Consider the following 17,239-nt stretch of genomic DNA (forward strand, 5'->3'; position numbering starts at 1 on the left):
AACCATCAATTTAATTACAAATTAATTGTTTTTTAAAAAAACCGCAAAAACGCAAATTTAATTGACCAGAATGTTGTTAAAATCATTCTGAATGTTTTTAAAAACATTCTGAATGTTGTTAAAATCATTCTGAATGTTTTTAAAAACATTCTGAATGTTTTTAAAAACATTCTGATTGTTTTTAATAATATAAACAATGTTTTTATTTTTATTTTTTTTAATAAAATGTTTTTATTTTTATTTTTTTTAATAAAATGTTTTTATTTTTATTTTTTTTACTAAAAATCATGCACGGAGTGTTACTACATCAACTATCTTATAGCCTGACTTGCAACAAAGTGCTGCTACATTGACTGACAAATAGCCTGACTTGCAAGGGAGTGCTGCTACATCGACTGAGGGTTTGGTTGGGGCAGGCAGTCTATCAAATAACAAAAAAAAAAAAATTCCAGTCTTGCATTTTAATTTTTACTTTTTGTCAACAAAACTTTCTGAAAACCAATTAGGAGTTATATATATATATATATATATATATATATATATATATATATATATATATATATATATATATATATATATATATATATATATATATATATATATATATAGTGCTTAAAGTGGAGAAAAAAAAGTAACAGGATGGTATTCGGTAATTTAAAAATACCATCCCATCTAATCATTGTTATATATAGAGATTTATAAACAGGTGGCGGGATGGTTTATACTTTATAAAATGGTGACAGTATGGCATCTCACTGCATCCCGCATCTCTTCAAGCAATGTATATATATATACATATATATATATATATATATATATATATATATATATGTATATATATATATATATATAAAAATTTTTTTAAAAAAAAGATCAAAAACTTATAGGAATTCATGTTTTTATTCTTCATATAAAAGCTGTAGTTTTTCTGCAATAGAATCTAAAAAAGGATTAACACAAGAGATACAAGAGATAACCACACCACATTAAAAACACTGAGTCACTTTCTATCTAAGAAAGTTTTTAAGGCACCATAATATCTATATATACATACATATATATATATATATATATATATATATATATATATATATATATATATATATATATATATATAGAGAGAGAGAGAGAGAGAGAGAGAGAGAGAGAGAGAGAGAGAGAGAGAGAGAGAGAGAGAGAGAGAGAGAGAGAGAGAGAGAGAGAGAGAGAGAGAGAGAGAGAGAGAGAGAGAGAGAGAATCTTTAAATTATTAAGTGGTTTCTTATTGTTCTTCTTGTTTGTAATTTATGAATAATGTTGGTAAATTATGATTAAGCTCCCATACAGGGGGCAAAAATAAAACTCCAAGCAATCAGAGAGTGTTGGATTCTCATCATGACAAGAATGAATGGCAGTATCATCAGAGAACAATGCCTCCTTAGATGTGAGAATATCTGGAAGATCGTTAAAGTGAATTAAAAAGAGTATAGTGTCAAGGATTGAACCTTAAAGAACCCTTGAAGTTACAGGATATGAAGAAGAGTGATGTCCATCAAGGACAACTTTTATACTTCAATTGGAAGGGAAGGATTCAATAATCTTAAAGATGTTACCAGATTATCAGAATTGATAATCTGAAAATAAGTTAACAGATTCAAAAATGAGAGATTTAGTGTTTAATTAAATATTCAAAAACCTTGCTTATGATAGGAGGATGACTAATGTGATGGTAGTTGGACCAGTCAAATTAGGTAGAAGGCAACTAGTGGAATCAAGAGATGATATTTATGAAATGTTCTTAGCAAACAATTCAGCCTTGTCTTTAGGTGAAGTAACAAGTTTAAACCATACAAGAGAGGTAGAATAATAGATTTTCCCTTTTTATTGATACCTTTAAAATTCTCCGGAAGTCATGAGAGCCTAATTTTTGTGATTAAATATGAGATTTTGTGACCTGAGAATAGTGGGCTTTGGCATTAGACAAAACTTTTTTACAATGGTTTCTAGTAATAGTTAATAGATGTATGTTTTCTAGAGAGTTGTTTGGCTAGTAGATATGGAAGTAATGATTTCGATTGGAAATTACAGCAGCACAATGTGAGGAAGACCATAGAGAAGAGTGAGGTTTGTATTGGAATCATCAAGAGGGAATAAAAGATTCTATGCCAGCCTGAATCAAAGAAAGTATGTAAAAAGCATATTTGTCAGCAGGAAGACGAAAGATTTCTAGCCAAGGGTTATCTCAAAGAAAATCACGGAAACAGTTCCAGTCAGCTTTAATATAGTTGTAAGAAGCACAATGAAAGGGGAATTCTGATGATGAAGAGGAATGAGATAATAGTTTTAGAGAGACCAAATTGTAATCAGAAGCACCTAAGGGTGAATATGGAGAAAATGAGCACTGACTAGGATCAGAAACACGACATAAGTCTAGTAGAGAAGGTAAATAATTTGGGTTGTCTGGAAAGTGATTTGGAAAGTTGACTATTTGAGTTAGAACAAAGAGAAAAGGGATAGAATTGGTGCTAATCAAAAGCACATAAAAGTAAAGTCGGTGGATTCAAACCTAGTTTTCCAACAAATAGGTGATTTCTTAAAAATGGAAATGCCCATGCCAAGCATGTGACTATTGGAGTCTTCACAAATGAAAGGAAGATAGCCATTAACATTAAGATCACAAGATGAGACAGCCAAATTAGTCTCACAAAAAGCAGGTAGGTCAGATGAACTTTGCATGAGATAAGACTCAACAGAAGAAAAGTTACTTCAAAGACCACGAATATTAGTGAATGATAGATTTAGAGATCTTTGTGATGGCAATGGTTTTTTGTGTTTTATAGTTTTTGATACTATGGTCATTTTTAAATTTGTTAAAGTATTTGACTCCAAGCACAGATAGTACTCAGTACACTATTCATTAGTCCAAGCTGTTGCCTCATTACTATTAATAAAACCTAAGCCACAACAAAGGGCTCTAAATGGGGCCAAGGCAATGCACACCAAAAGTACGAACAGGGACACCATGCACAACATGAGATGGTTAATATTCTAATATTTTTTAGTTGTTGAGGGAATCAGCCTCTTTGAGAGCTACCTCAAAGTGCGGAAAACCTAGCTAGCCCGCCTCAGAACCATAAAACTGAGTTTTAGAGCTGCACCCTCATTATGAGATAATAGAATGAGTTGCGTGTCATAAAAACAGAGACATAAGCATAACCCATGCTTTGAGTCAAGAAGATCCAGCATTCAGCATCCTTAACTGGTAACAGTGTATTACAAATATATTTGCGTCAGCCTAATAAATGAATATATTTACATGATAATCATATATTTACATTATCATTAAATAATATATTGCATTATAATAATATATTGCATTATAATAATATATTTATATTGTTTAAATAAAAATGGTAACTTTCTTATCGGATAAGAATAATTTCTATATATTATGAGAGTATCACAGTTGTTAGGAAGTACAACATCACAAATAAACATTTCCATGCAGTATGTCTAGATATATAACTAATTTGTAGCTAATTTAATTTTTTATTAAAAAAGTTAAATTAGCATTAATACATTTACTTTTTGCCTTTAATGATCATATATTAAAAATATACTAGAACAAAGGAAAACTATTCAGTTATTTATGTCAAAAAAAAGCAAAAAATTGCTTAAAAAAAAAAAGCAGAAAAACACTTAAAACACCAAAAAAACGCTGAAAACAACAACAACAAAAATGTGTTTTTTGACCCAAAAAAATGCCAAAGGAAAAAAATGTGTTTTTTTGCAACTCTAACTCAATTCATTTTTATAATTTTAAATTTCTTCATAAATTTCTTAATTTACAGTTGTGTTACAAACTCTTTAAAGTAAATCTATGTTTGTAGTTTTAATATTTTTATATATGTAAAAGAGTTGTATTATTTAAGATTAAAGTAAAAATATAAAAAAATTGAAAAAACCAGTAAAACACTTTTTAAGTAAAAATGTAATGAAAAAAATTACTTTAAGATAATATTTTATTATTTACTATATAACTTATTATTATATTACTTAATTATTTTTAATAGCAATCAGGATCCGTTCAACTGATCATGGTTGATGTATTTTCCTTACCCTACTTTTTATTCTTTATATACTTACATGGTATAAAGAATCACTCATGTTAGTTTTTAGTTAACGATTCAAGTTGAAAACTTTATAACTTCTGTTACGTAGAAATTTTCAAAAAACTGTTTTAACAGCAGTCATTTGGTATGACTACTGTTATAACCGCACAGCATACTATAAAAGAAAAACTGCATCATTATTATTTTTAACAATAAAAACATGATATTTATTAACAACAAAAACAATGATTATACATTTATTGACTTATGTGTGTTTCAATCTAGTTAATTAAAAAATAATTATTGTTTGATTTATTAATCAAAAGTTAATTTAAAAAGGTTTTAAATCAGAAACACAGAAATAAAAAACAAAATTAACTTACTTTATGAGAACATTTTTTAAAAATGTTAACAAAAACTGAAAACAAATACTGGCTTTGTTAATGTTTCTTAAAAAACATGGTGTTGAATAAAGAAATAATAGTTAATAATCTGTTAACACTATTTGAGTTTAAACTTTTTAAAAATATATTAAATTTTTATATATAATAATACACTAAATTTTACCACTATTTACAAAATTTAACACAATTTGAGTTGAAACTTATAAATAAACTTTACTTTTCACTTTTATACATAATATATATATATATATATATATAATATATATATATATATATATATATATCATATGTATATATATATATATATATATATATATATATATATATATATATATATATATATATATATATATATATGTATATATATATATATATATATATATGTACTATATATATATATATATATATATATGTATGTATATATATATATATATATATATATATATATATATATATATATATATATATATATATATATATATATATATATATATATATATATATAGTCATGGACAAAAGTTTGCAACCACTGCGATTTTCGCATATTTTTTAATGTATTCTACTCTGAATTGCTTTTGAGCTACTTTAGTGCTACAATTTTGTACCAATTTGTGCTAATTGTCAATTAGAATCTAAAATTGATGTTTACATGTTTATTTTCAGATATAACTGAAATATTTTGGAACATTTTATATGACAAAGACCTTATTTGAAGCAGTACTAGTTAAAATGGTACGCGGTAAAGAACTGACATCTGAAAAGCGAGCTCAGGTCGTTATTTTGTACAAAGAGAACATTTCTATAAGACAGATAGCCAAAAAGCTCGGTATTTCACATTCCACTGTTGTAGCTACTGTAAAGAGAAATCATGAGCTGAAAAGTTTTCCCGTTCACGCGCTGGGCGCCTGAAGGTTACAAGCAACCGTATGGATAATGCTATAATAAAGGCAGCAAAAAAATCACTAAGAGCATCCTCAAGTGCCATTTAAGGCAAACTGCCTGGATCACTATCCAAGAAACCAAACAGTCGGACAATACGCAGACGATTATTTGATGCAGGCTTGAAATCTTACTGACCAGCACGGAAGCCGAAGCTTTCACCAAAGAATATTCGCAATCGCATAGCGTTTTGTCAGAAGTACAGGCAGTGGACACCAGCCCAGTGGAAACAAGTGATGTTTTCAGATGAGACAACATTCACGCAATTCTACTCATTTTGTAGACATGTCAGACACCCACCAAATCAGAGGCATAATCCAAAGTATGTTATACCAACAGTCAAACAGGCTCCAAAAGTTATGGTTTGGGGAGCAGTCTCTGGTAGCGGTCGTGCCGGCATATGGGTTATGCCTTAAAATACAAGGATCAATGGTGCTGTTTACTTGAGTACTGATGTTTAAGCTGCCACCATTTGTACCAATGGATAAGCTGCCACCATTTGTACCAATACATGGCATCACTCATTTCCAGCATGATGGCGCACCTTGTCATGGTACCAAGGCTGTTAAGGACTGGCTGCGTTCTGAAAACATCCCACTACTGGAACCTTGGCCCGGCAACAGTCCAGATCTCAATATTATTGAGAATGTTTGGACTGTAATGAAGCAGAAGATTGCTGCACATAGCCCAAGTTCTGAAGATGACCTCATCAACTGGATTAAACGCGTGTGGGTGCAGCAGATTACGCCAGACTATTGCAAGAAACTGTGTGAATCGATGCCAGGACGTATTGAAAATATTCTCAAAAATAAAGGATTTCATTGTAAATACTAAAATATGAATAGACATGCTGTTTAACCTGTATAGTGTGAATAAACATTCGAAATATATGTACTGATTTATAATTTACTACTTGTTTTTCTAAATTTTGAGTGTTTTTTGTAAAAAATTGCAGCGGTCGCAAACTTTTGTCCATGACTGTATATATATATATATATATATATATATATATATATATATATATATATATATATATATATATATATATATATATATATATATATATATATATATATATATATATTATATTGTTTAAATTGTATTAAATGTTTAAACTTTTAATATAATTTTTTTAATGTTTTGTTTGGCTTAAATATATATAAAATGATGTTTTTATTTCATTGTTACTGTAACTGTCAAAGTATAACTTTATAAGTTAACATTTGAAAAGTATAGAAACGAATTCTCACTTTGAGTAAATATGACAAAAAAGTAACTATTAATTGATCTTAGTGTCATTTTTAACCAGCATATTATTTTTTATTAACTATTGTATGTGAAAAGAAAGTTTTACCATGCAAAGTTCAAGGTTAATAATGGTATGTTTTATCATACCATCATTAACACCGAATAGTTATGGTATGATACACCATTATTCATCATTATTTAGTAACAACGTACAGCTTTATCATACAAAGTTAAAATACACTAAAGCTACTTGAATATTTTGAAATCAGCTAAAATTATTAAAATCTTTGTAAATAACATTCATGCAAATTCATCTTCTTAGCAAGACATTGACCTCACTTAGAAAATGAATTTGCATTTGCTTGTTTAGCTATAAGACTTGCAAACATAATGATTGCATGATTCACATTGAAGCAAGTTTTATGTCATTAGTTTAAGGGCTCATTAAACTTCTTTTAATGTGCTGTTCCTGAATTTTTTTGAATTGGATATTTTATGCAACTATTTGGCTAATATTTGCAACTTGCAAATTTCAGGAAGACTATTATTTGCAACTGCTTAGGAAAGATTTTTATTTGCTTTGTATTTTTTAGGAAGACATTTTGAAAATTCTTTTAAAATTTTCTTCTATGTGAAATCCATTTTTTAAAATTTTGGGTTTCTAAAAAACTAAAAATTAAAAAACTGGAAACATTTCCAGATATCACAATTCGCGATTACTTATTTTGAGCCCTGACTAGAATAAACTGGTCTGATGTACTAGCAAAGCATGTTTATAAAATAACTGTCTGCTGTTTTTCCATTTAAGTGATCAATTAGTTCAAAAATCACTCTTATACTTGTCCAACATCATATTACTCAAATTATTTGACTTACTCTGAGGTACCTAATACACGGGAGGGGATGCTAATTAATTTTTGGAAAATTAAGTTCCTGTCCTCTAATGAATTAAATAAAATTTTTAATTGAAATACAATTAAAGTTAGCTACAGTTGCACAAAAAATATGGAAAGAATTATAAAAGGTCAAAATAATGCTTTGTTAAACAAAAAAGAAATCCTAAATGAAAAAACTACAGAAATTGTAATTGTAAACAAAAAAACGATTGTCCAATGATTGGAAGTTGTTTATCAAAAAATGTGGTATATAAATGTGTTGTTTCCTCTAAGAATGTGCCTGATAAACAATATATTGGCATAACAGAGGGTGAATGGAAAAAACGCTTTGCCAATCATAATAATCTTTTAAAAATAAAAAAGTATTTAAAAGACACCATGCTGTCAAAAAATATAAAAGGTAAAAATATTCTTAACTGAATATATTGAACTGAATATATTGAACTGAATATATTGAACTGAATATATATAACTGAAAATATTCTTAACTGAATTGGTCCTTAGAACAGTGCCTGCATATAACAATATTTCCAAAAATGCATACAATGTCTACAAGAAAAATTTGAAATAATTACACATGCAAACCAAAAATGCTTATTAAACAAAAAGTCGGAATTAATTTCTAAATGTAGGCACAACAATAAGTTTCTCCTAAAAAACTATAAAAATAAATGAGCTCAAATATAAGTTACATTAAATCCCCCTTTTCAAAAATATTTTTAAAAAAAAGCATAAGTAATCATTTCAAAAGAGTTCTTTTTATAATAGTGTCAGCAAGTTCCACAAATTTGTGAAAATATATAGTAGTTAAAACATTTGCGACTTCCTGTAATTTAGTTTTTTGTATAAATTGAAGTTTTAATAATTTGATCATTTATTTCTGATGAGTCTTTATTGGTGAAACACTGTTTTGAATGAAAAAAATTTTGTTGAGTTATTTTCTACTAATTTATAATTGCTCTGTTTGTTTAAGAACATTGAGCTCTCTATTTTGTAGAATAGATTTTAAAGTTGCTTATATATATATATATATATATATATATATATATATATATATATATATATATATATATATATATATATATATATATATATATATATATATATATATATATATATATATATATAATATATATATATATATATATATATATATATATATATATATATATATATATATATATATATATATATATATATATATATATATATGTTTAAAAATGCGTATTTGACCGCAACCAAATGTGCATTAAAAGCCGTGCTAGATTTAAATTGTTTTCTTTCCTCCCCTTGTAATAAGAATACAAGAGTACATATGATTGCAATTTTATTCAATAGTTCAAATTCCTTATTATCTATACCTTCATTCCATATTTTCTTGACCTTTAAACATCTTAAAAGGATAAAATACCTTTAAGTATAAACATCTTAAAAGGATTAAATCTCTTAAATTTAACTAGCTGTTCATCAACAGTAAGGTATGGACTTGGGTATAATTAATATTACATTTTGTACTAACTTTTTCCATAATAATTTTTTGAATTACAAATTTTTAAAATATAATTTTTAAAAATTTGTAATTCAAAAAATTATTTTCTTTAAATTGCCTTTAGTTTTGTGTTTCTCTATCAAAAAATCAAATGCAATATTGAAAGTTAACAAATTGATCTTTTCGCATTGAAAAGATGAAAAGATAGGATGCCACCTAATATGTTCTAAAGTTCTTTTATGCTTTGGTTTTTAGAATAAACACTCCAACTAGTAGAAGAAGTCCAATAAACTCATAAAGCTCATTTATTTTTGTGTCAAAACAACCAAAAAATTTAATTCTACGAACTTAAACATTATTTGTGCAGTTAACAATAATTCTTATCATATTTAGTGATGTAAAGAGAAGACAGTACCAACACTTTGGACACAAACCTGAGCTACAAGTTGGGTTGGGCCAGTTGGTTGTTAAATAATAATTCAGCATGCCATATTCAAAGATTTTCAGAACGACACAAAAATCTGACTTGGCCAATGCCGGCAAAAAATTTATTTAGATTTTTTGCCTTCTGTTGCAAAAGGGGTAATGATTAATTGGTTATAAAATCATCGCTTTATAAAAGCATAGCTTTAGACATGAGTTTTTGGATTTAGATAAATAAAATTTATCAAATAAAATTTATGTAAGTATAAAGCAAGTTTATAAATTAGTCATTTTTTAGTTTTGAAGTTGTTTTTTAGCAAAAAACAAACAAACTATAGTTTATTTAATTCATTTTTAAGATTGATCATAGAAAGAACGTTGTTTTGAAATACAAATTTAGTTTATGTGTTGTAGGTGAAGATTTTACTAATAGCAAATTTTTTAGAAAAATGAGTACACAGTTTATACCTGATTACAGTTTACATCCCGTTGTTCTAACCTCCACGAGGAATAATTTATTTTTTTTAAGACTTATGTTCATTCCGACAACAAATGTTTCTGATTCTAAGTATTCTCTGCAAGTTTTACACCAAATTAAAGCTACTTCATCTGAATCATTTGTTAAAAAGCTACACGATTTAAACCCCAAGTTTTTCAACAACATTCTGTTAGGCATAATGACTTGTTTTGAGTTTGCTTTCTGTAACACTGTTGCGTTTCTTATTTTAAATAGATTTAATGAAAAGCTTAACTTGCATTAAATTTAAAAAAAGTTTAATGTTTTTAATTAAAGTATTTCTTCTCCACATGTGTTTAACATAACTATACTAAGACTGAATTTAATAGACTTTCTGATCCTAAATAGTATTAAAAATGCGTACACATGTAAATGAATGGTTTTAACTAATCAAATAAATTAATTAGACTTAAAAGCTTAAAGAAACAATAATTCTGCTAAAGTTTTGAGTAAAAAAGCATAAGAACAGTGAAAAAGCAAAGTTTTAAAAGTAATTTTTATAAACTTATTTTTGCATGCTGACACTTTAAGAGTCAGGTCAGCAGTTTTATGCTGCTGTAAAGCAAAGATAAGTTAGTTTTTGTGTTTGCATTGCCAAATTCAATTTCGCAGGCTGATATTGTGTGCATGTAGCTGAGCAAAACCTACATCTGCTAATTTACTCTGCGTTTTTTCACTATTTTTTGAAATCAAATTTTGATCTGAAGTTTGATTTTTATAAATAATTTCTTCATCATTGTTATCAGAGCATCTACTTAGTCATCAGTTGTGATACTATCTTCTTTATCATCAGTAAGCGTGTCATCAGCTGAGTCAAAGCTTGATTATTATTCATTTAAACCAAAAATAATATTATTATTAGCATCAACTGCAGAATTTTCTATTAGTTGACACTTTATGTATATATATTCTAACTTTTTTTTTAATAAAAATTGGTAATATTATTAAAAAAAAGTTAGAATATATATACATAAAGTAAAAAAAGTTAGAAATAATAATTGTAATGATTTATAATGGTTTTAATTTAATATTGTAAAATAACTATGAGTAAATAGTAATAAAAGTTTTAAAAATAAAATAATATGTAAAACATACAAGACTAAATAAGAACAACAATCAACAATTGTTCCGAGAGAAATTTATTCTGTAAGGTGCACTACACCAACAATATGTATATAATTATAGAGAATGCAATCATAGTTTTATAATTTATTTTGTATTTACTTCTTATCATAATAAATTGATAATATTGATAGCAATTTAACTACAAGAAATTTGGTTTTAAATTAAAAATTGTTGCTACTGCATTTTTCTAATATTTTTTGCTTTTTTTTAGGTATTTACCGCATCATCAGAAATATATTTATATCCTTTTCGAACAACTTCAGTTAAACTTTTATGTTTAAACTGGAATGCAGTTAGTGAAAATAATGTTACTATTTCTGTAAAAGGAACTTCTTATCTGACTGGTAAAGTTAATGTTTGTTTTACTAAATATTTAGTTTTTTTTTAAAATGATTTTTATTACAATATTAATAACTTTTACTTGTATAATTTCTTGTAAACTTTGCAATATTTTAATGTTTTGATGTTGTTAAAAACAATTATCAATACATTTTTTTAATTTCCTAAACTAAAATTTTAATAAAAATTCAGGAATAAAAAATTTATAAATAAAATACATAGTCTTTATTAATATTTTTGAAATATAGATAAATATATAATTAAAAAAAAATTAAAATTAGAAGGCATTGTTGCTATAAATACTTTATTAAATAAAAACTAAATGTTTTAAGCTGACTACTCTTGGTCAAAAGAAAGTGCAAAAGTAACAAACAATTTTGCTGAGTATGCTAATCTTGTTGGAACTGAAACACTGTATGGTGATTCAATTAGTATGCAGAAAAAAATTTCATTAAGTAGACTAATAAGCGATCATTTTGGATCAAGTTGCTACACCCAACCTCATTTGTGTGATTCTGGATTTACAATTCAACTTAATGTAGAAGGTATTCAAACTTATCAAACTAAACTATCAAACAAAATTTAAGGTTTTTATTTTTTAAGGTATTAGAAATTTAAGTGTTTCATAATAATTAGATTAAAAACAATAAATAATGATTACTTTAAAAGACACTATTTATTGAAACAATCTATAAAAACTACAATAAATAAATATGATGAAAAAAAGGTAGAGGATAAACCATATGAGTATGGAAAGAGTGAAGGATAAACCATGGTATGTTTACAAGTTGTTACTTAAAAATTAAAACAAGGGAGTTTTATTTAATTAAATTTTTTTCTATAATTTTTAAACAGTAGTCAAAAGGCATTATTTTATGATACCAAAAGTATATGATGCTTATAATTTGAGAATCACAGTACTAGGAGATACCTATACTTAGGTGTTTCCTATTTCTTTGGAAATACCTAACAACTAAAAGGTTTTTCCTGGTACTGTGATTCTCAAATTTAGAAGCATCTAATGAGTAAACAAGCTAAGAAAGTTTACTCATTAGATCATTTGATGATTAAATCATTAGATGACAAACTTTAACCCTAAATACATACCTGAATTTATTTTGAATTATATTTACATACAGGGCTCGAATTAAGTATATTGCAATCGCGAAGCGGGATTGCTTTTCATGCCTTTGCAATAAGTTTTTTCTTGAAAAATATTTTCGCTTTTTTTTTCTTTCTGTTTTTTTTTATCTTTTCTAATTTAGCATTTATTCTGGCCATTCTTAAAAGTAATGTTTTTGACTAGTTTTTTTATTAGGGGTCATATTAAGGGTCACTAAATTTATCTTTTGAATAGATGTATGATCATTCGCTCTCTTGCGCTGATATTTTTATTTAACATAAAGTGCTTAAAGTTATTTAGTTTGATTTACAGAATGGATAAAGTACATCACATTAAATTTACCTGTAAACTAATCAAAACAACTAAAAAATTTACTACAGTAACTTACAGTTACTCAACTATTAAATTTACTTAATATACTCAAAGGCTCGCAAAAGTTAGTCATACAAATGTTTCATTTGAATCTTATGTTGTTATCTTTAATGTTGTTAACACATGATAAAAGCTTCTAACATTTCATAACATTAACTTCTAACATTTTTTTCTTAAAAAATAATTTACACTTATACTTAAACTTAAGGAAATATAATTCGATTTGTTAGACCAAACTTTGTTCTTTTACTTTTTATTGCAAAACAATTTGAATGAAAAAATTTAATGAAAACATCAACTTAAAAACCATTTTAATGCAAAAAATTAATATTTAAATTTTTAATAGTCCGCTAGATATAGAAACAATAAATTATAAGAAAACATGGTATCTAATGTTTTTTTGCTTTGATCTTACTTGTTTGGTCTATAAATTATAGAGGAAATTAATTTTCTATAAAATTTAAATTTTGCAAATAATTCATTTTTTTTTATAAATATTTTTAATAAAATTTGTTTTTAACTGAAATAGATTTAAGTATTCCTTATGTAATCCAAGGTTTTGATTTTAATTTAATTAGTCGGTTGGTTAGTATTTTGCAAGGAGCTTGTCGGTCAAAGATTTCATCAAGTGTTTTTGAAATAAAATTCATGGATTTATTAACATCATCATCTTTTTTAGTGGAGAGTTCCCAGTTGATATCAGAAATTTCTTCAATAAATATCCTTTTATTAAATTTTTTGAAGCATCGTCTGAAAGTTTTTATTTTTTAGGAGTGGTTGGGTTTGACAGGAATGCAAATAAATTGTGAAAGAAAAAAAACAAGTTGTAAATCGAGCTAAAGGTCATACTCTTAGATATACATCTATGACAATACAATAATAATAATAATAATAATAATAATAATAATAATAATAATAATAATAATAATAATAATAATAGTTATACAATAATAAGATTTATACAATAAGTCTGATGAGTCATTTAAAAGAAGATTATAAGAATGTGCATCAATGTGGTTAGACTTTGTATGGACCCATGAGTTACAAAGATCACATTAGATGGCTCTTTGATTATCAGTTATATTTTTATGACAAGTGTTGCAGAGAGATTTAAATGCCATAGTCTTTAGAAAAAAAACAACATATATATATATATATATATATATATATATATATATATATATATATATATATATATATATATATATGTACATGCAGTATTAACTAGTTTAAGTGAGTAAAGTGTGAAATAGAGATTTAAAAAAAAAGAAAATAATAATGTAAAGTAAAAGACTTAATTTAATTATTTAAAACTTGGGTAACTGTGGTGTGAGTAACTGAAAATAATTTTCATAACAATATAAAGAATTAAGAAAAATGGTAGAAAAAAGTGATTAACACTAAAGGTAACTAAAAGCTAACAGTTATAAAATTAAACAATCAAAATACATTAAACAAATACATTGACAAACAACAAGCTAATATTAAAAGTAACTATGACAACAAAAAATATTGAATATAAAAAAACTAATAAGACTATAATAATATACTATATTAATAATATATACTAATAATAATAAAACTATTATAAACCGTTACCAATAATTATATTATTAACAAAAATACTAAAACAACAAATAAAAATAAGTCAATTATTAATAGTTTTATAAGAATATTAAAAATATATGTAATCAATAAGATAACTAGGTATCAAACGAGTACTAAAAATAAATACTATTAACTATAAATAAATAATATAATATGAGAAAACAAATAATAATATAATGACTGTAAAATAATAACTAATGAATTATTGCAATCATGATTACAAATTAAATTGTAAAAAAAAAAAGAAAAATTATATACAAAAAAGAAAAACAATCTTCTAGATCTACTTTTGCTTTTTCTTTATTCTTTTTTAATTGATTATTTAATTCTACTTATCTTTTCTTTCTTTTTATTTGTTTACTTTATTTTTGTTCTCTTTTTGTTTTGTTTTCTTTTTATTTCTTTATATATATATATATATATATATATATATATATATATATATATATATATATATATATATATATATATAGATATATATATATATATATATATATATATATATATATATATATATATATATATATATATATATATATATATATATATATATATATATATATATATATATATAGATATATATATATATATTTTCCTTTTTGAATGATTTTTTGTGTGCGTGTTTGCTTCAAGTTAATTTATTTGATCATTGATGAATTATTTGTGCTTATAGAATAAATAATTAATATTTTTATATATAGTTTGGTTTTTTCTATATTCTTTATATTTATCTTCACTTTTCTCTTTTACCATTATAAAAATGCATGCGCCATTTGCAAAGACCTTGCAAAGAATCAAAGATAAAGAAGGTCTTATTACTTTTACAATATGCTTTTAGACTTTGTCTGAGAGTAAGTGGTTTGTTGTTTGTCAATATAGAAATACCAACAATACTGCAATTTTTCTTTGCAGTAAATAAAATGAGTTTAGTTGTCTAACAAAAATTGTTGATTTCAAGTCCAGAATTTTAATCCACTTCAAACCTTATGCTGTTACAGAGGAGAGATCAGATTTAAAATTGCTTAGAACAAGCACTTTTTATTTGGTTGTTCTAAGCAATTAAAAAGTGCTTGTTCCAAGCAGTTAAAAAGATTTTTTGTCAAGACAAGAGTATAAGGTTGAGTCGTCAGCAAATAGAGCCACTTTAGATTTCATGAAAATCGTTATTGTAGATAAGAAACAATATAGGAGCAAATATAGAACCTTGTGGTACCCTTAAAGCTATTTGAAATAAAGAAGAGGGTAGGCCTTCAAGGATAACTTTACTACTGCAGTTAGAAAGAAATACTTGAATAATCTCAAAACCTTTATATAAAGAAACTAATAACAGAGTGAAAACTAATCATAAGATAGTTGGAAAGGTCAAAGTGTTTTCTAGAGTTTTGAAAAATTGGAGCCACTTATTTTGCACTTTTTAAAAGTTTACCAAAAATTGAAGAGTGTTCTGGAGAACACTTTTTTAAGACTATGATGGAAACCATGTCTGAAGCACAAGGTGTTTAATTGAGAATTAACTTTTGCGGTGGAAGCTAGAGTGATTTTGATGTTTAACAATGGGTTAATCTGTTAGACTGTCAGGAAGAGTATGGTCATTATATTCAAGAGTCAAATTAGAGTAAGATTTCTTTGCAAATAACTCCACTTTATTCTGGGGAAAAGTAAAACGATCAGACCCTTGAATTAGTGATTAAATGTTAGACTTACTTTACTTAATAAAACTGTTGAAGACTAACCAAAAGTCTCTAGAACCTAACATCTAAAATAAGATACAAGATTTAGTAAACTAAGAATAACAGAGCTTAACATCAGACAGGACCTTTTTACATAAGCTTCTTGCAATAATAAAAGGACATTTATTCTTAAGAGAGAAATTTTATTTTAAAATATAACATTATTTTAAAATATAAAGTAATGTACCGAGTACTAAAAAAAAAATTATGAGTAAAAATCTTTTACTAAACTTTACTTTTACTAAATTTTACTGTCATTATGAGATTTTTACTCTCCCATGTAAAAATGTGTTTGTGACAATCTTGTATTTTGTTAATAGTACTGACAAATAACAATGAGGTTATCCAATCCACAAACCACTCACAAAGAGTTTTAAAAAGTTGACTTAATACTTTAAAGCATTTAAATACATCTAAATCATCTTCTGGAAGAAGCTAGCAGTGGCTTCTGTCTTGCAATTAGTGGCAGTCTTTAAAAAATTTATTTACAAAAAATTTCTAGCAGCAGTTGCCAGATGGGAGGCAGAAACAACTAGAGATAATAGAAGGAAGCCAGAACATTTTGTTACAAAAAAGGCAGCTCCAATATCTGCATAAGCGAGTGGATGCAAGAAGATTTGTCATTTATTAATTCTGATGTGTAACTTACTTATTTTTGATAAAGTATTATCAACACTATATTATAGTTAATAAAAATCATATGTTCACCAATTAGTTTAGTAAATAAATTAAGTAATATACTTATATTGTTACCACTATTGTCTTTTACTAAATAACAAAACCAAATTATGTTACCTAGTGTGAATTACACTGTATTGATATGGTACAGTTTGGTTGAAAATTTTTGAAAGCAAAAATGAAAGATTGCATATTTTTTAACAAAATTAGTTTTGTTAAACAACCATTAACATAAAATATATAATCTTATTTTGGTA

The 17,239-nt window shown here is 25.8% G+C and overlaps 1 protein-coding gene across 1 annotated transcript in view; it reads left to right on the forward strand.

The window, feature by feature from the left end:
• Positions 1-17,239, forward strand: part of LOC105844513 (uncharacterized) — a 154,326-nt gene that overhangs the window by 34,800 nt on the left and 102,287 nt on the right. Inside the window, exons 7-8 of the mRNA XM_065813630.1 lie at positions 11,344-11,476; positions 11,804-12,016. Coding sequence (XP_065669702.1) covers positions 11,344-11,476; positions 11,804-12,016 — 346 coding nt within the window. The remainder of the gene's footprint in view (positions 1-11,343; positions 11,477-11,803; positions 12,017-17,239) is intronic.

Source organism: Hydra vulgaris, chromosome 12, assembly GCF_038396675.1.
Source record: "Hydra vulgaris chromosome 12, alternate assembly HydraT2T_AEP".
In the NCBI taxonomy this organism is placed as follows: Eukaryota; Metazoa; Cnidaria; class Hydrozoa; order Anthoathecata; family Hydridae; genus Hydra; species Hydra vulgaris.